The sequence below is a fragment of the Dermacentor silvarum genome, chromosome 8, assembly GCF_013339745.2.
Source record: "Dermacentor silvarum isolate Dsil-2018 chromosome 8, BIME_Dsil_1.4, whole genome shotgun sequence".
Classification (NCBI taxonomy): Eukaryota; Metazoa; Arthropoda; class Arachnida; order Ixodida; family Ixodidae; genus Dermacentor; species Dermacentor silvarum.
Genome location: NC_051161.1, coordinates 167,373,820 through 167,389,892, shown reverse-complemented (window position 1 = coordinate 167,389,892; position 16,073 = coordinate 167,373,820). Strand labels below are relative to the sequence as shown.

The window sequence follows — 16,073 nt, the reverse complement described above, 5'->3', positions numbered from 1 at the left end:
ACTTCAGGTGCATTTCTGCCGTCGCCGTGAGGTTCCGTATAATGTCCAACAGCAATAAAATCGTCGCAGCGTGCCGTATGCTGTATGGGCGAGTGAGAGCGTGTGAGGGTGAGGCGGCGACCACGGCTCAATCTCGCGCACGCAAGGGAGGGAAGCTGGAAGGAAGCGCGCCGCCTTCCGTCGCGCGCAACGCTCCCGTGGGAGGGTAGGGAAAGGGCTGAGGGGAGGGCATTCTTTGAGCGTCCGCGCGCGCGTCCGCCGGGGCCGCAAGGGGCCGGGGGGGGGGGGGGGGGGGGGGAGGGGGCGTTCTACAACGGGCGGCCACGGAGGCCGCGTGCGACCGCCCTTGAAAGCCATCTGCGACGACTGACAGAGTCCGCCGTGCGCTGTGTTTTCGCGGCTGAGTTCGCGTTGATGCCAGATGCAGCACGAAGGTCAATTGGCTCGCTGCTGCTGCAGAGCTTGCTCACTCTGGCGTTTTCACAGCGAGTTTCCGCGGTCATCGAGTGAGATGTGTGGATGTTTGCTTGTGCGCGCGACCCCACACCTGTTCATTTAGTGAGTATACCTATGTTTACAAGTTTACACGGCCGATAAAACCATCGTTACTTCGTATAGCTGTCCTTTAGTTTACTATCGCAATCAACGCTTCGCCTGTCGGGCGAAACAGCGACTTTTTTTCTAAATAATTGCAGTTTGGTGGAAAAAATTTTAAGTATACTATATAAGAGTGCGAAGTTATTCTAGTGGTTGAGCAACATTTCGAAAAAAACAACACAGTTGAGCAACAGGGCGAATGAAAGAAGAAATAACACAGGCGCCGACTATCAATAAGTGATCCGTCATTAGTAATGTAAGGTGAATGGTTGCCCTGCTGAAATGTCACACTCAGGGACACGGTGTAAGAAGAGAAAGGTGCTCCGACGGCGCGCCCGCGCTGGCGCGAGAGAGCGGCCACTTCGTTTGACCGGAAGTGAGCGCCGCCGCTAGGGGCAGCACATGTTCAGGGGGCCTTGCTCTCTGCTGGCGCTCCCATGGAGGAGCAGCACAAGCGTGGATAATTTACGACCTCAGTCAGCATTGAAACACCTATACCTCAAGATATGCCATTTTTTGGTATTTAGACGCCTGATTCTGAGCAGGTAGATGGTTTTATGCCGCTTACTGTCGAAATACTGTCATTTTCGATACTAGAGAGACGCGTCGTCTGCTCGAGCAGACGGCGCGCTGCGCTTGCCGCTCCTCGCCGCATCGGAGTCAATCGGAGCGCGCACCGGGTGCGCTTCTTGCGAATTGTTGCTCTGTATGGCCAGTTAAAGAGCCGTTTCGTGGTATTAAATCGCCGACACTCCCTGATTGAGTGATGGGCAGCTTAGCTGCAGGGTGTAGGGCGATGTGCGGGACCGTCTTAATGATTCCCATCGACTGCGACTGCAGATATGCGCTCTGATCCGCTGTCTGATTTAGTTTGAATCTTCTGCGCATGTGAGTGCTGCAAGATGTGCGCAATTGTGCTTTAATATGGGCAGAAAGTCCTTCGTACCCGGCTGCAATATCGGCTACGCGTCCTGGAAGGAGCCCGTATCTCTCTTCAGCGCTCCCAAAGAAGAAGCTCGCCTGGAACCATGGCGAAAGGCGATTCCCCGAAGCGACAGTGTTCACCGATCCACTGACCATGTCTGCGAAAAACATTTCAACAGTAGTTACGTCAGCAAGACGTGGTCTGCAGAGCATGGTGGTGTCGTGCTGGCTAGCACAACTCGTCGTGCGGTTCTTCCATCAGATGCATGCAGTTCCAACCATCTTTCCGAACTGCCCCAACTACCTGCCAAAGTCCGTGAAGAGGAGAAAAAGACCCTCGAGCAAGGAGCCAAAGGATACCTCTGCTAACAGGATGCTGTCGATACCGTCAATACGGTAACGTTCACGTGAAACCAAACATCTGCGGAGCAACCGACTGCGGGATAGTCGATACCGTCGATACGACCCAAGCTTGCAACGTGCTAGCAACCGTGCACGTCTGCTGAAGGGAACAAAGACATGCGGTGCTGGTTTGCTTCGGCGTTGCTTCTAACTTTTATGTTTTCATTTTCTTGTTTTAACCATTCAAGTATACGATGACGTGTTTCCTTAAACGAGATAAACGACCTGGTTATAATGCTGGGCATTAGTTCTCTTACAATAAAAATAAGGAAAGCGAGCGCAGTTTTTTCTGTTTATTGCACTCCTAACACAATTCAGAAATCGATTATAACACCCCTCAAATTCTGCCGTGACACTTTGCAGACTGAGCAACGCATGACTTGTACATTTTGACAGCTGTGGAGGCTTATCTAGTGCTCTAGCACTCGTCCTAATGCATGTTACACGGTGCTCACTTTGGCACTTTTAGTAAGTTCGCAATTATATTGCCCGTGTTTCTCATAAATACCAAAATTAGAGACTAATGCAGCCACACGCTGAGATGACAGCTGCTAGAGCCCTCAATTAATAAATCACTCATGCGGTCTTGAGTCGAATTATAGCTCTGAATGTCGGCAGAAATATAGAGCGACGTTGCTCCAACCAAATAGAGGTGTTTTAAGCAGTCGAACAGCATATATGCATCGAAATAAAGCACCTTTGCCGAGCGCGCCCATAGAAGCGCCAGCAAAACGTGCGAAAAAAGGAGGCCCCTAGAACAGGTGCTGCCCCTGGCGGCAGCGGCGTGCGTAATCTCACACTAAGTGGCCGCTCCTCGCGCCGCCATCGGATCACCTCTCTTTTTACACCGGGCTCAGGGAAACATCCACGAAAACAGGAAATTAACACAGACGTAGCTTATTTTTACGAAGTTGCATTTTAGCACTTAGTTATCTATCAAGTTATCTATCTATCATATATCTATATCTACCTATCTCTATATCTATCCATCTATATCTATCTATCTATAGTTATCGATCAAGTTATCTACCTATCAAGTATATGTACACAGCTCAAGTAAATATTACTTCAAAACTTCTTTGCCTGACTTTATTACAAGCGACCCCAGTAAATTCTGCAATTATATCAGCGAAAAGAAAAGAATAGTGTCACAAATGTCAGTCGACGGAAGCAACGTGGCGGATCAGAGGGACATTGCCAGTATTTTAATCAATATTTTCAAAGTGGTGTTTACTACCACTTCCGATTCAAACTGCGCATGTAACGCGACAGTCTTTTCACGTGCTGATGCGCACTTCATTTCTTATCCTGGTGTGGTATCTATGCTGCTGAACTTGAGAACCAAAGCATCATGCGCTCCAGACGATATCCGAAACGTGTTTCTACGACGATATGCTTTATCTATTGCAAAATTTTTGGTAATTATTTTTCATTCTTCTTTGCTGACTTCCAAATTGCCCAATGACTGGAGGACAGCCTGAACTGTGCCCATATTTAAAAGGGGAGACCGCCTAACACTAGGAAATTACCGTCCTATATCACTAACTTCGTCATGCTGTAAAATTATCGAACATATCATAGCAACTAGTATAAATAAATTCCTGGAAGAGCGCTCTATATTGACTAAATTTCAACATGGGTTTCGGAAAGGATTTTCAACCGTAACTCAACGCGTCACATTGTTTCATTCTCTTGGATTAACCCTGGATAGACACGGCAAAGTAGATATGCTTTTCTTAGATTTCTGTAAAGCTTTTGACAAAGTTCCTCATGGCAAACTAATTTTCCAACTCAGAGCAATAGGTATTCCAGAAATTTTTGTTTGTTGGATTTCAGCCTACCTAACGAATCGGAAACAATACGTAGATGTAGAAGGTCAACTCTCGGACTGTCTTCCAGTCACATCTGGTGTACGACAGGGCAGTGTGCTAGGCCCTTTGCTATTTCTATTGTATATTAATGATATTGTTGATATTGTTAAACCTGGTGTAGAAATTAGATTATTTGCTGATGATTGTGTCCTGTTTAAGGAAATTATTTGCACTAACGATTTCAACGACCTTATTAATAGTCTGGGTAATATGCATGAATGGTGTAAACAATGGGGAATGTCACTAAACATAAGCAAATGCGTCTGCCTTCCAGTAACTCGGAAAACGAATCCACTTTCATATACTTACTTCTTAGGGTCTTTACCATTACAGCAAGTAAGTTGCTACAAATATATCGGTGTGACACTGACTTCTAACCTGTCTTGGAATCTTCATATTGATAATGTTTGCTCATCTGCCTTTCGCAAGCTATGTGTCCTGAAACATAAACTGCTCCTACTAATGTTAAACTTCTCTGTTACACCGCTTTTGTCCGACCAAAACTAGAATATGCTTGCATTACATGGGATCCTTATACTAAACGTAACATTGATAATCTTGAGCGTATTCAGAGAAAGGCTGTAAGGTTTATATATAAAAAAAATTTCGCGTTAGACTCACCCTCTAATTTAATGCAAGCTAATGGCATACCAATTTTACAGGCACGAAGGCAAACATAGATTACAATTTCTTTCCGAACTTCTGAATAACAAGCTAGCTCTAGATCTATCACCGTATTTATCACCTCTAACTAGCAGACCACCCGACACCACCAACAAAATGCGCTGACGCCATATTTTTCTCGCACTGACCTGTTTAAATTTTGTTATTTTCCAAGGACCATACATGATTGGAAATGCCTTACTGAGGGAAGTGATTGAGAGGTACCATTTTTGATCCTGCATCGGTATTGCTCTTTTGTTGCTATGTCTTTTGGCTTTTTGCTGCTTTGTTTGTATTTGTATTGTCCACCCTGCTTGGACCTTGAGACCACAGTATTGAATAAATAAATAAAAGTGAGAGCACAGCAAATTTCTGTAGAAGCTCTCTAGTGGTACTTGTCAGAAAGTGCGTAAGTATTCTTTCCAGTCCCTCGTATATACTCACTATATACAGGGTGTCTCAAGTATCATGCACCAAGATTAAACAATATGCAAATGCCACGTAACTGGACAGAACCAAGGTAATGTTGTTTGTCGTCGCTTGGAGATACTCCGATTATTTTTTGCACTCCGCCCAATTACATAATTATGCCTAAATAATTATTAACTTCCCAAACATTATAATTAGATTAAAAGTGCCATTGAGAAAATTGCAGAGCAACATAAAAAACTCCCTATACAGCTTTCTGTTTCTCAATACATGAGCGTGAAATAAGCCCGCGAATACACGCAAAGTGCCTCGAGTGGCCAGCGGTGAACTTATAAATTATAAGATTTGAGAAGTTGAGTAATTAATTAGGACTAACTATGTAATTAGGCGGAATGAAAAAATTATCTGTGTATCTACAAGCTACGGCAAACAACATTACCTTGGTTTTCTCTAGCTACGTGGCATTTGCATATTTTAAATCTTGGTGCATGATAGTTTGGACACCCGGTAGATGTAGAGTCATATGACAAGCGAACGAACAATGACGTCAAGGACAGCAATTGGCAAGGCTCAAATGGTGCGAGCTGGATGTATAGTGACGCGTATTGGAAACATATGGGTTCGTCGATCGCCCACATATGGTTAGTTGTTTTTATTGCGATAGCAGTTATATGGGCACGCCAAGCGGATTTCTGCCGTCGCAGTCGTTGTCGTCGTCGTCGTGAGGTTTCGTATAAATTTCAAGGACGATAAAATCGTCGCCGCGCACCGTATGCTGTATGTGCGAGTGAAAGCGCGGCAGCGCACGCACGGCGGAGAGCTTCGCGAGATCTTCCACGTGCGAAACGTCGTGGGGGGATGGGAGGGAGGGGAGGTGACGTTTAGCTGCGGCACCAACTGCGTATCTTGCGACTGAGCGCAAGGGGCACTGGCGACGCAATCTCCCACGCGAAAGGTGGAAAACGGGAAGGCAGTGCGGGAGGGAGGGGTGTGGCTTCTGCTCTGCCAGCAACTGCGTACTTGTACTTGGCGCGGCGCTGGGTGGTCGCGCGCACCGTATCTTGAAAGCGATCTGCAACACAGTTCCTATCTTTGTATGCGCTGTGCTTTCGTCGCTTAGCTTCCGTTGAAGCGATGGACCACACGAACCTTCGCTCGCTGCTGCAGGCCGCTTGCTCGCGCCAGCATTTTGACAGCGGTTGTGTGCGGTCATCGAGTGTGATCTATTCATGTTTGCTTGTGCGCGCTTACACCATGCTTGTTAATTCAGTTAGTAAGCGAATGTGTCCAAGTTTATACAGCCGATAAAACTACTATTCCATACTTATTTTGACCTCGCCGCTCAGCTACGGGCTGTCTAGAGGGCCCTCCACGCGGCCGTCAGGCGCGGCCTGTCTGTCCCGACGTGGGAGTAGCGCGCGGCTGCTCCTCTACCGTAAGGAGGTCTCGGAGTCGCTCCTCAGGGCCTGAATAAAGTTCATTGTCTGTCTGTCTTACTTTCTATAGCTCTCCACTTATACTCTACTACTCTAATGCTCTAATAGTCTAATACTCTACTACTGTATAGCTCTCTACTATCGCAATTGATGCTTCACCTTTCGGGCGAAACTGGGACTTTCTTCAACCACTTTCATTCCTAGTTATTCATATATTTTTTTTAATTCAAATAAATACGCCAAGTAATTTGCCGCATGCTGCCCTTTGGTGTCATTGTTTGGTGGCTTCGTATGATATTACTAATAAAAAGCGGGCTCTCGGTTTCCTTTCCTCTCATATATATATATATATATATATATATATATATATATATATATATAGTCATAATATTAACTATCAGTGTCGTACGTAGTCACAAGGCATTCTCATATAGCATACCCCAACAGGACCCCATGTATGCCTATGGGGTTCATCGTGTCGTGCCTTGCTGACAGACGGACGGACAGATTTATGAGGGAAATAGCCCTAGAATGCTTACTCATTAAAAGACAATCTGCTATGCTCCACAGAGTCACCGACAGGATATTCGTAGTGGCATGCCCGTATAGGGCACTGCACTCATTTTAACCGTGGCTCAATTTACGCGGCAACACCAATGAGCCTTGTATGCTACATCACTCTGACAAAACACTCTGCGGCTTTCGCAGGAGCGTCACAGCTTCGGACGAGACGGACGTTTTCCTCGCGTGGAACCCAATCACGCACATGTCCGGCTTCTTGTTCACCATGCTGGCCGCCTGCATCGGTTCCACCTGTGTCATCGTCTCGCCCGCGCTAACATTCAACCAGTTTATTGACGTCTGCAACAAGTACCAGGTTTGCATAGCCTTAATGCTGAACTAGTTTACATGTATGACTGTTCACTTGAATCCACACGACGTCAAGTTTCGTTTTCTATGGCATTTGTGGCTGTGGAGTTTTGCATCTGCGGGCACGAATTTTACTCGGTAGATAAATTCATTGCCGTAAGACTACCTGATACAACATCATATCTACAAAATATTAAGGCATCTGAAGGCTCGCTACCGGCAACAAATGTAGGCGACGGCTTATTCTTTCACTCGTTCCATTTATTGGTTTACGCGATCAAAAAAAAAAAAAAAAGAAAACGAGCAAGAGCGCTGCCCTGTAAAAATCAGTAATGGATCAATACTTTTGACGTGGTACTTTCGTGCAGATAAATGGTAAATATAATCACTGAGGAGTGCCGTGCGAATAGAACTCACACTTATACAGGAGAAGAAATTACGTCAGAACTCATCTCACGATGATTATCGACGATGACGCGATTCGCTTAGCATTTAAGGATTGTGGCGAAGCACCGTAGTGGTGATTGTGAGGCATTTGTTTCATGGGACGTACTATTATGAGCAATATGAAAGGGAACACAGGAATGCGTAGAAAACACCCTCAGACCCAGCTATGGGTGATACGCAGCTGCCGCCGTCGGACACAAAGTGGAAAGGGGGACGCTGTTCTAACTAAAACCCCTATATATAAAAAGTAGCGTCATGCTTTGAAGAATGCCGCCGCCTCCTCGCACACCCTGTCCGAGGCCGACGCCGCGTCGGTATTCGCCTAATGGCATCGCGTGGACCGTCGCGCCGCCGGCCACTGGCTGCGTTTGTTTACGATCACGCTCCATCGCCATTTTCGCCAGAGAAGCGTCTACCGACCGGCGATTAGCACAACGATAGCGGCGAACAAAGTCGGCGATCGTCGAATCTGGTCAGCGGCGAAAGATAAACAAGTGCAAATGTTTCAAGCGGTGTAGGCGGCGCAACGGTCGAAAAAGGAGAGAAACGAGGAGGAGGGAAGGCGGAGGAGGAGAGTGTCGCTTCTTTTTATATATGTATAGGGGCTTTAGTTCTAACAACTGTTCGCATGCCCGCCGTGCGTCTGCAAATGTGCGGAACTTCGCGTCGCCCGCAGACAGTGATAACATTGTTAGATATTGCGTCACTGACAACTGGGTGCGTCGATTCAAACAAAGAATCGGTTTGAAATAGAGGGCAGGCTTGGTCTAAGAGTACTATCAAGCGGTTGCGCGAAAAAAAAAAAGAATGAATGAAAGAAAAGAAAATGGATCGGTGTAAGTCACTGCGACGATTACCGTCTTATTGGCTGTCGGACGATGCCATATTATCGGCGAAATGACAGTAAGCTACTGCTTTGTAGAAATGCGAGCGTGGTGGGAGTGCCAACAGTTAGCGGAAGAGCGCCCTCCTCTCCCCCTTTGTTTTTCACAGCGCCATCCGCGTATCGCTCAGAGTCTGTTTCGAGGCTCTTTGCCACGCGTTCCTGCACTCTAAGAAGTATTCCGGGGAAAACGGGAGTAACTGCACAGTTTGTCCAAAAAAGGGCACTTTCGTTCCTCAAGGGAGTAATTGCAGGAGTGTGGGTGGCGTGTGCAAATTTTGGAGAGTAAGTGTACAATCCCTGGTCCGAAAGAGAGCAACGGCGAGGACGAACAGCAACAATTACTCCCCATGCACTCTGCTGTTTTCGTCCGTCTCGTGAAGTGATACGGCGAATGCGATATTGTCTATATATCCTGAATAGTTGGAAGTTCGTGTACTGTCTACTGAACTAGATGTAAAGCAGCACTTTGCATCTTCGTGAGAAAATTTCCTGAAATTTAAAAGGTGGAACCTGAAGAGCCATGGCACTTTGTGTGCGTGCACACCATAAGTGAACGATACACATTAAGCGCGCAAGTCATAAATTGATTGCCAGATTTTCTTGGCCAATAGTACCCAAGGAGTTCCTTTCGTTTCAAGGAGATTATAAACTTAACTAAAGCGATGTGAAGCTCAAAAGGGGCACGCTAAGCGATAGAGAAGTTGTCCTTCTCTGTCGTCTTGCGTGCCCCGTTTGCGCTCGCAACACGAAGATCACGTAATCTCTCAGTTTAAATCACCGTAAGAATAATCGGGCAACTTTCTTTATGTATTCACTTATATTTGTAAGTATGCGCAACGTTAGACTCTCCCGGCATAGCATACACCAAATGCCGAGTCCCTTCTGCATTGCCGCAGCTGCGTTAAGGTGGTTAACCTCGTCTCGGTAACGTGGCTTGTCAGCCGAGCTGCCATGGCAAAGTGGTTACGGTACCCCACTTGTGAGCCAGAGGACGTGAATTCGAATCCTGCTTGCCGGGGCGTTTTTTTTTCAGCCCAGTCATTTTTTTAGCAGCGTATAAATGGCTAATTTAATTAATTCCATCTTTGAGCAGCATCGGAAAGAATAACTGTTACTCCTTGAGGAGCATCGGAAAAGAGCAACTGTTAGTCCTCCGCATGGGGAGTAACAGTTCATCCCCTCTCACTTACCCCCTAGAGGGAGGAATGGTTGTGGCAGATCAGTTCCTCCCCTAAAGGAGTAACCTCAATACCCCATTTCCTCCTTTTATTCTTAGAGTGTGTATTCCCTATCATATTGCTCATAATAGTACACTGCCTGCGGTATCGCCCCACGGCACTCGCTTGCCAAAGTCGCCCGTGAGCATGACGTCAAGACGTGGAACGACGAAGAGGAAATGAAGTCGAGGACCGACAAAAACTCTATGGCGACGGCGGCATGATGACAATGAGATGGCGATTCTGATATGATTACCGATTATATAACGGCGACAGCATGACAAAGACGGCGTGAGGAAAATCAGATGTATGACTGATGACGAACCTGGAATTACGACGATGCACGACAGCATGACGACGCTATCAGACAGGATGCACGACTGACTGACGACTACGCAACAACGGCAATGGCTTCGGCGGTATAATCACCACTTCCAAAAGAAAACCCACCAACTTGCAAGAAGTGCCATGAACCGCTTACAGTAATGCACATTATTATGACATGTCCACATACAGAAACACAGATACGGAAACTTATACGCAATCTAGATAACTTGCATATACCTTACACCCCACCTTACTATTAGGAGACGACCCGCTAGTGCCATTCACCGAGTTGTTCAACTTTTTAGATGAAACTGGTTATTTACGTCAACTATAAGGTAACACAGCGTTTACTACCCTAACATTGGTTTTTTACAGTCTTGTGACTGGCGCAGCATGGCCTTTGTCGCTTTTGCGCCATTAAACCAGAATTAACTAACTAATCACCACTGACAGCGTGATTACGATAGAATGCTGCAGAATGAATGACGTTGTTGGAACGACGAAGGCCACATGTCGACGGAATGACCAGGGGAAGACGTTTCTGAAGTGACGACGATGGCTCGGTGACGATCGTATGACGATGACAGTGAGAGCTATGATGAGAGTTGGATTACGAAGTCAGAATGATGATGATGATAATGAGAGAACGGCCACGACGGCGTCACCACCATAATATAACAACGAGTTCATGATGACAACTGCATCACGAAGAGATGGTGTGATGACGTTGGCATGACGAAAGCCAAATGACTGTCGTCATCTAACTGCAGTGTCCTCGGGTTACAGTAACCTCGGTGTTATGTAGAATGGCAATGCAAGATATAAAACAAGAGCTGTCGAAGTCGGTGGCGAAAATTGATATAATGGGGGGACAACAAAATGGGGTGCGGACCTGGCAGATGCCTACATGATAATAACTTTGTATTAACCCAGTGCTTAAAGATTTCAATAGCTCAGATTAGAACTTGATAGATAACACGTCCAGATATTTTTTTATTTATTTAATACATAGTGCGGACACGAAGTCCATGCATGGTGGATAAAATACAATATTAGGTCACAAGAAGTAAAACAATGTCAATAAAACAAAATGCTGCAACCATGCGGCAATAATGCTGATACGAAAAGTAAACAATCGTGATACAAGTTTTATAAAGGCAAGTCATTCCAGTTATTAATGATGCGTGGCAATAAAAGGTATTTAAATAGGTTGGTTCGGGCAAAATAGGAGGTTAGAGCATTTTGGTGATGTTGGCCAGTAGGTCTTGTTACTAGTGGACTTACATACAATGCCGGGTCGAGTGCCAATTTGTTGTTAACTAACTGAAAAAGAAAGTCAAGCCGTGGTTCTTTTTTCGACGCGATTCAAGTGTAGGAATAGCATTAGACCTCGTTAGTTCAGTTGGCGAGTCGAATGTTACGGAATATTCTCAAGCACGATGGCATAGACGCCGGTTTTGTGGAGCTGTTGAGCGAAATATATAGCGACAGCCGAGAGCAAATTGTATGGGCTGGCACGAAATGCAAAGGACTAGTAGTCATTCACAGAGGAATGAAACAAGAATGTCCTGTGTCTATGTCGCTGTTTACGCTTTCCGTTTGGAGCCCTGAAAGACTACTGGAAAACAACGAATTAGGTTTTATTTTTGATTTATTTATTTTTACATACTGCGGCCCTTTCAGGGATATATGGCAGAAGTGGGTAATTATAGCGTACACAAATTGCAAATATAAGCAGCTCCAGAGTAAAAAGCATAAACAACACAAAAGATAGATCAATAATACTCTAGTTTAAGCAAGAAATCGTCCAAAGGAAGGGAACGAATGGCGCCAGGCAGAGAGTTCCAATATTCAAAGGTTAAAGGGAAAAAACTATATTTAAACGCAGCAGTTCGTGACCGATATGTTGCGATATTAAGATGGTGATACCTCCTAGATGAGGAAGGTTCCGCAAACTTTATGTATGTGCTAAGGAAAGCAGTGTGGGATGAGTTAATTAATGAGTGCAATAGCTTTAGGGATTCTATTTTGCGAGGGATGCTGAGCGCTGTTAGATTTAACTCTTAAAGTTTAGAAGACGGAGAAAAGTTGCTATCGTATCGACGCTAGATAAACCGGACATATTTTTTCTGGACAATTTCCAACTTCATGGTGTCTCATTTCTTATGTGGATTCCATACCATACAAGCATACTCCAGAAGTGGCCGGATAACTTATTTGTAAGTGACTGCTTTAGTATTTAAAGGAGCTGTGCGCAAAGTACGCCGTCAGTAGCCCAGCTTTTTAAATGCTTTGCTGCAAATATAATTTATATGATGAGACCATGACATGTTATTGGTAAAATAAAGACCCAGGTATTTGTATTCGGACACTTTTTTCAGTGCGCAAACCATTAAATGCATAAAGAAACGTGGATGGATACAAACGCCTACAAAATAACATGTACAAAGTTTTCTTGAAATTATAGTCATTTGCCAGGTTTTTCACCATAAAATCATTAAGAAAAAATGATCTTTAGGTGAGTTTATAGTTGGTAAAATGTGCAGTCATCGGCGTATAAAGGTATGTTGACAGGTATGTTGAAGGTAAATCATTATTATATAGCAAAAAGAGTAATGACCCCAGGACAGAACCCTGCGGTACAACGGATGTTACGTCAACAGCAGAAGAGTTAGTGTTCCTGAAAAAAAAAACGCTTTGTGAACGACCAGTGAGAATACTAGCGATCCAGTTAACAAGAGATGGATCGTTAAATAGCGAATCAAGCTTGCATAAAAGTTTGGAGTGAGTAACTGTATCAAAATATTTCGAGAGGTCGATAAAGATAGAATCAATTTGGTAACCTGCTACCCTAAATCAAGCGCAATGACAATGTCGTGACTAAATTCTATTAATCGAGTAATATTACTGTAACCACGTCGAAAACCGTGTTAAAAATTAGGTAAAATATTTGTATTGACGAGGTAGACAGAAATATGGCCTGTGTGGTATGTGCTCCAACATTTTGCACGAGTAGGATCTTAGAGAGATCGGCCTGTAATTTAACAGGCCAGGTTTATATAACGGAGTAGCTATTGCTGTTTTCCATGACGAAAGAACTACACTAGTTGATAGTGATTTCTTGAACATAAGCATTAGGTAGCGACAACGCAAAAGAGAATAACGACGCAGAAAAGTATTGGGAATCTTTTCTGGGCCACAGATCTTTTTCATATCAAGGTTCAGGATCATGTATAGAACACCTTCCTCGGAGTCAAAGACATCTTCAATAGGGAGATGCACATCCCCGCTGTAAGGAGGAATTTCGCGGTTATCTATTGTGGAAACAGACTAAAAATGCGCGTTAAATGCCGTGGCGATTAGATTAGGATCACTAGAGGGCACATTGTTAATAAAAGTAACGCTAGAACTTCAGTTAAAAAATTGTGGTACACAATCTTCTAGAGTTACTGCGCAATAAGTTACATAAAGTAACATTATAGTAGAAATCACTGCCTAACTTTCTCTTAGCGCGATATTAACGTTAATAATATGAAACTGCCCTGTAGCATTGATGTCACTCGCACGCTCTCGGCGTCTCAATCTGGAAATGCGACGGGCCATGTGTAGTAATCCTTTAGTCATCCAAGGAACTTTTAGGTTTTGTTTCTTAGTTTACAGAGGAACAAAGCTTCGGATGCACCCAAGGAGAATGTTTTGAAAAAAAAAGAGACTAATGCATTAACATCCCAGGACGTGTTAAGCTGTTCGAAATAATTACATAACACGTCAGTAATTGAGTCATCATCCGTCCGATTGAAATCATGAAAAGTAGTACAAATACAACTAGATGCAGGGACGCTAAAGGAAATTGTCACTAGTACAGCTTTGTGATCCGACAGACTATCTACAGCTTCACATTCATACTCGTCATCAGGAAGACACGCACTGACAGACACAATGTCCAGAACGGCTGTCCCTCGGGTGCTGCAATCAACGTTCTGCTTTATAGAAAATGCAAGTGAAAGCTCTTTGCACAGTAGGACATCCTGACCGGATACAGATAATATTTGCCAGTGTATACCAGGAGCATTGAAGTCGCCCATTAATATAACATTAGCAGAAGAAACGTTATGTTCGTTCATGAAATTGCTTAACGTATGAAGAGCTGCGCGGATGATACGGGTGGGCGATAGACAACACCAATCAAAAGAATTTTCTTATGAAGGTTAACCTTACACCAAAGTGTCTCAAGCTCATGAGAAGCTTCAAGCATAGAGAAGCTGAGGTCAGACCTCACAAACAGTGCGACACCTCCGCCTCTTCTTTTATATTTACGGTCTCTCCGAAGTGCAGTAAAACCTGGTGGATATATTTCTCAGTCACTGATTTCGTCCTGTAACCACGTTTCGGTGACTGCGACATATGAGGCCAGTAAGTAGTTGTAAAGGATACGAAATCAGAAAATTTATTAAACTTCTGGCATTAGTATTCAAAGGTCGAAGGTTATCATAAGAATCTTGGCACAGTCAGTGCAAACCAGCTCGTTTAACAGTTGAGTGAATCTTTGAGGAAGTAGTAGAAGTATTTATCCAGGTTTTCGCGCTGTCATCCCAAATGTACTTCACATTGTCAATGAAGGCATGATCGTAGCTCAAATGGACTATGTGGTCATTTTTCCTGTAAGAAGTGGTAGCTTCCTATAGACGTTTTTCTGATAGAACGTACACAAGCCGAGAAATCTTCAGTTGTACGAATATCAGTGCCGAATATCAGAGCCGAGAAATCTTCAGTTGTACGAATATCAGTGCCTTTCAGTCTAAATGCATTCTTAAAAACAACCAATTTGTTGCTGTAGTCCAGGAGCTTAACGATGATGGGACGCGGTCGATTGCCATTTCTTTTACCTATCCCATGACATCGTTCGAGTGGGGGGCATTCAATCTTTAGCTATCCTGCAAATAATTAAGACGTGAGTTAGCAAAGCTTCCTTAGTTTCTTATGTATGTTTAGAAACTCCACGCAAAATAAGATTATTTCTACGTGAACGGTTATCGAGATCGTCGTTAAAAGACAAAAATATTGTTTACTGTATCATTCGATGATCGGATTACAACACGCGTAGCATTATCACCGGTGGTACTGACTTGAGAAACGGTAGACAGGGACTCAATCAAGATCGCATACTCGTTTTTCAAATGCATCAAAGGGAGAGTTAACTGTATGTTGAAACAGCTCAATGTCGCTGATATCTTCCGCCATTCTCTTTTGTCATTCAAGTAGCTGAGCAAGCCTACTGGCTATGTTAGGATTTCCACCGACAGAAGCCATGTCGTCAGACTTGCCGTCTGAAGATGCAGAGTATGTGCTCTGCGGCAGAATTACCTCTTGAACGAGTGATCTTATCGGAGTTATCTTTACAAGGTTTGGGAGGGCCCGGATTCAACTCAACGTCGCCGCTCAGAAGCAATGCGCTGAAGCAATAATAGACAGTTTTAGTATAGCGTACGCAAGTATAGCGTACGCTATACGCTATAGTACAGCGTACGCTAAACAGCGCACGTTTATTGCAGTTTTAGTTTACCTGCGAGATCTCCCTATCTCAGAGGCCATATGCCATCGTCGAGCCTATCTCTCGACTTCAGCGACAGGTGGCGCTGACATATCTCTGAAAAAGGCATCAGAAAATGTCGCTATCAACACGGCAGCAGGACCCGATGAAATCCCAATACAGCTAATCAAAAACCTCGGTCCAAAAAGCAAGGCACTGCTGACTAATGCCATAGAGCAAGTGATTAGAACAAAGAAAGTTGCCGTTGGATGGCGTGAAAGCAAGATGAAGCTCATCTACAAAGGCAAAGGAGATAAGGATAAGACGAGCTCGTACAGACCAGTTACAGTAACGTCGGTGATATACAGAATAGCAATGCAAGCCATAAAATTAGAACTGTCGAAGTGGGTGGAGAAAAACGATGTATTGGGGGAACTACAGAATGGGTTCAGGCCAGGCAGACGCTTAGAAGAC

General features: G+C 44.4%; 1 protein-coding gene across 2 annotated transcripts in view; it reads left to right on the top strand.

The window, feature by feature from the left end:
• Positions 1-16,073, top strand: part of LOC119461826 (uncharacterized) — a 370,449-nt gene that overhangs the window by 154,464 nt on the left and 199,912 nt on the right. For both annotated transcript variants that reach the window (XM_037723200.2, XM_049672281.1), the window contains exon 7: positions 7,031-7,199. In XM_037723200.2, coding sequence (XP_037579128.2) covers positions 7,031-7,199 — 169 coding nt within the window. The remainder of the gene's footprint in view (positions 1-7,030; positions 7,200-16,073) is intronic.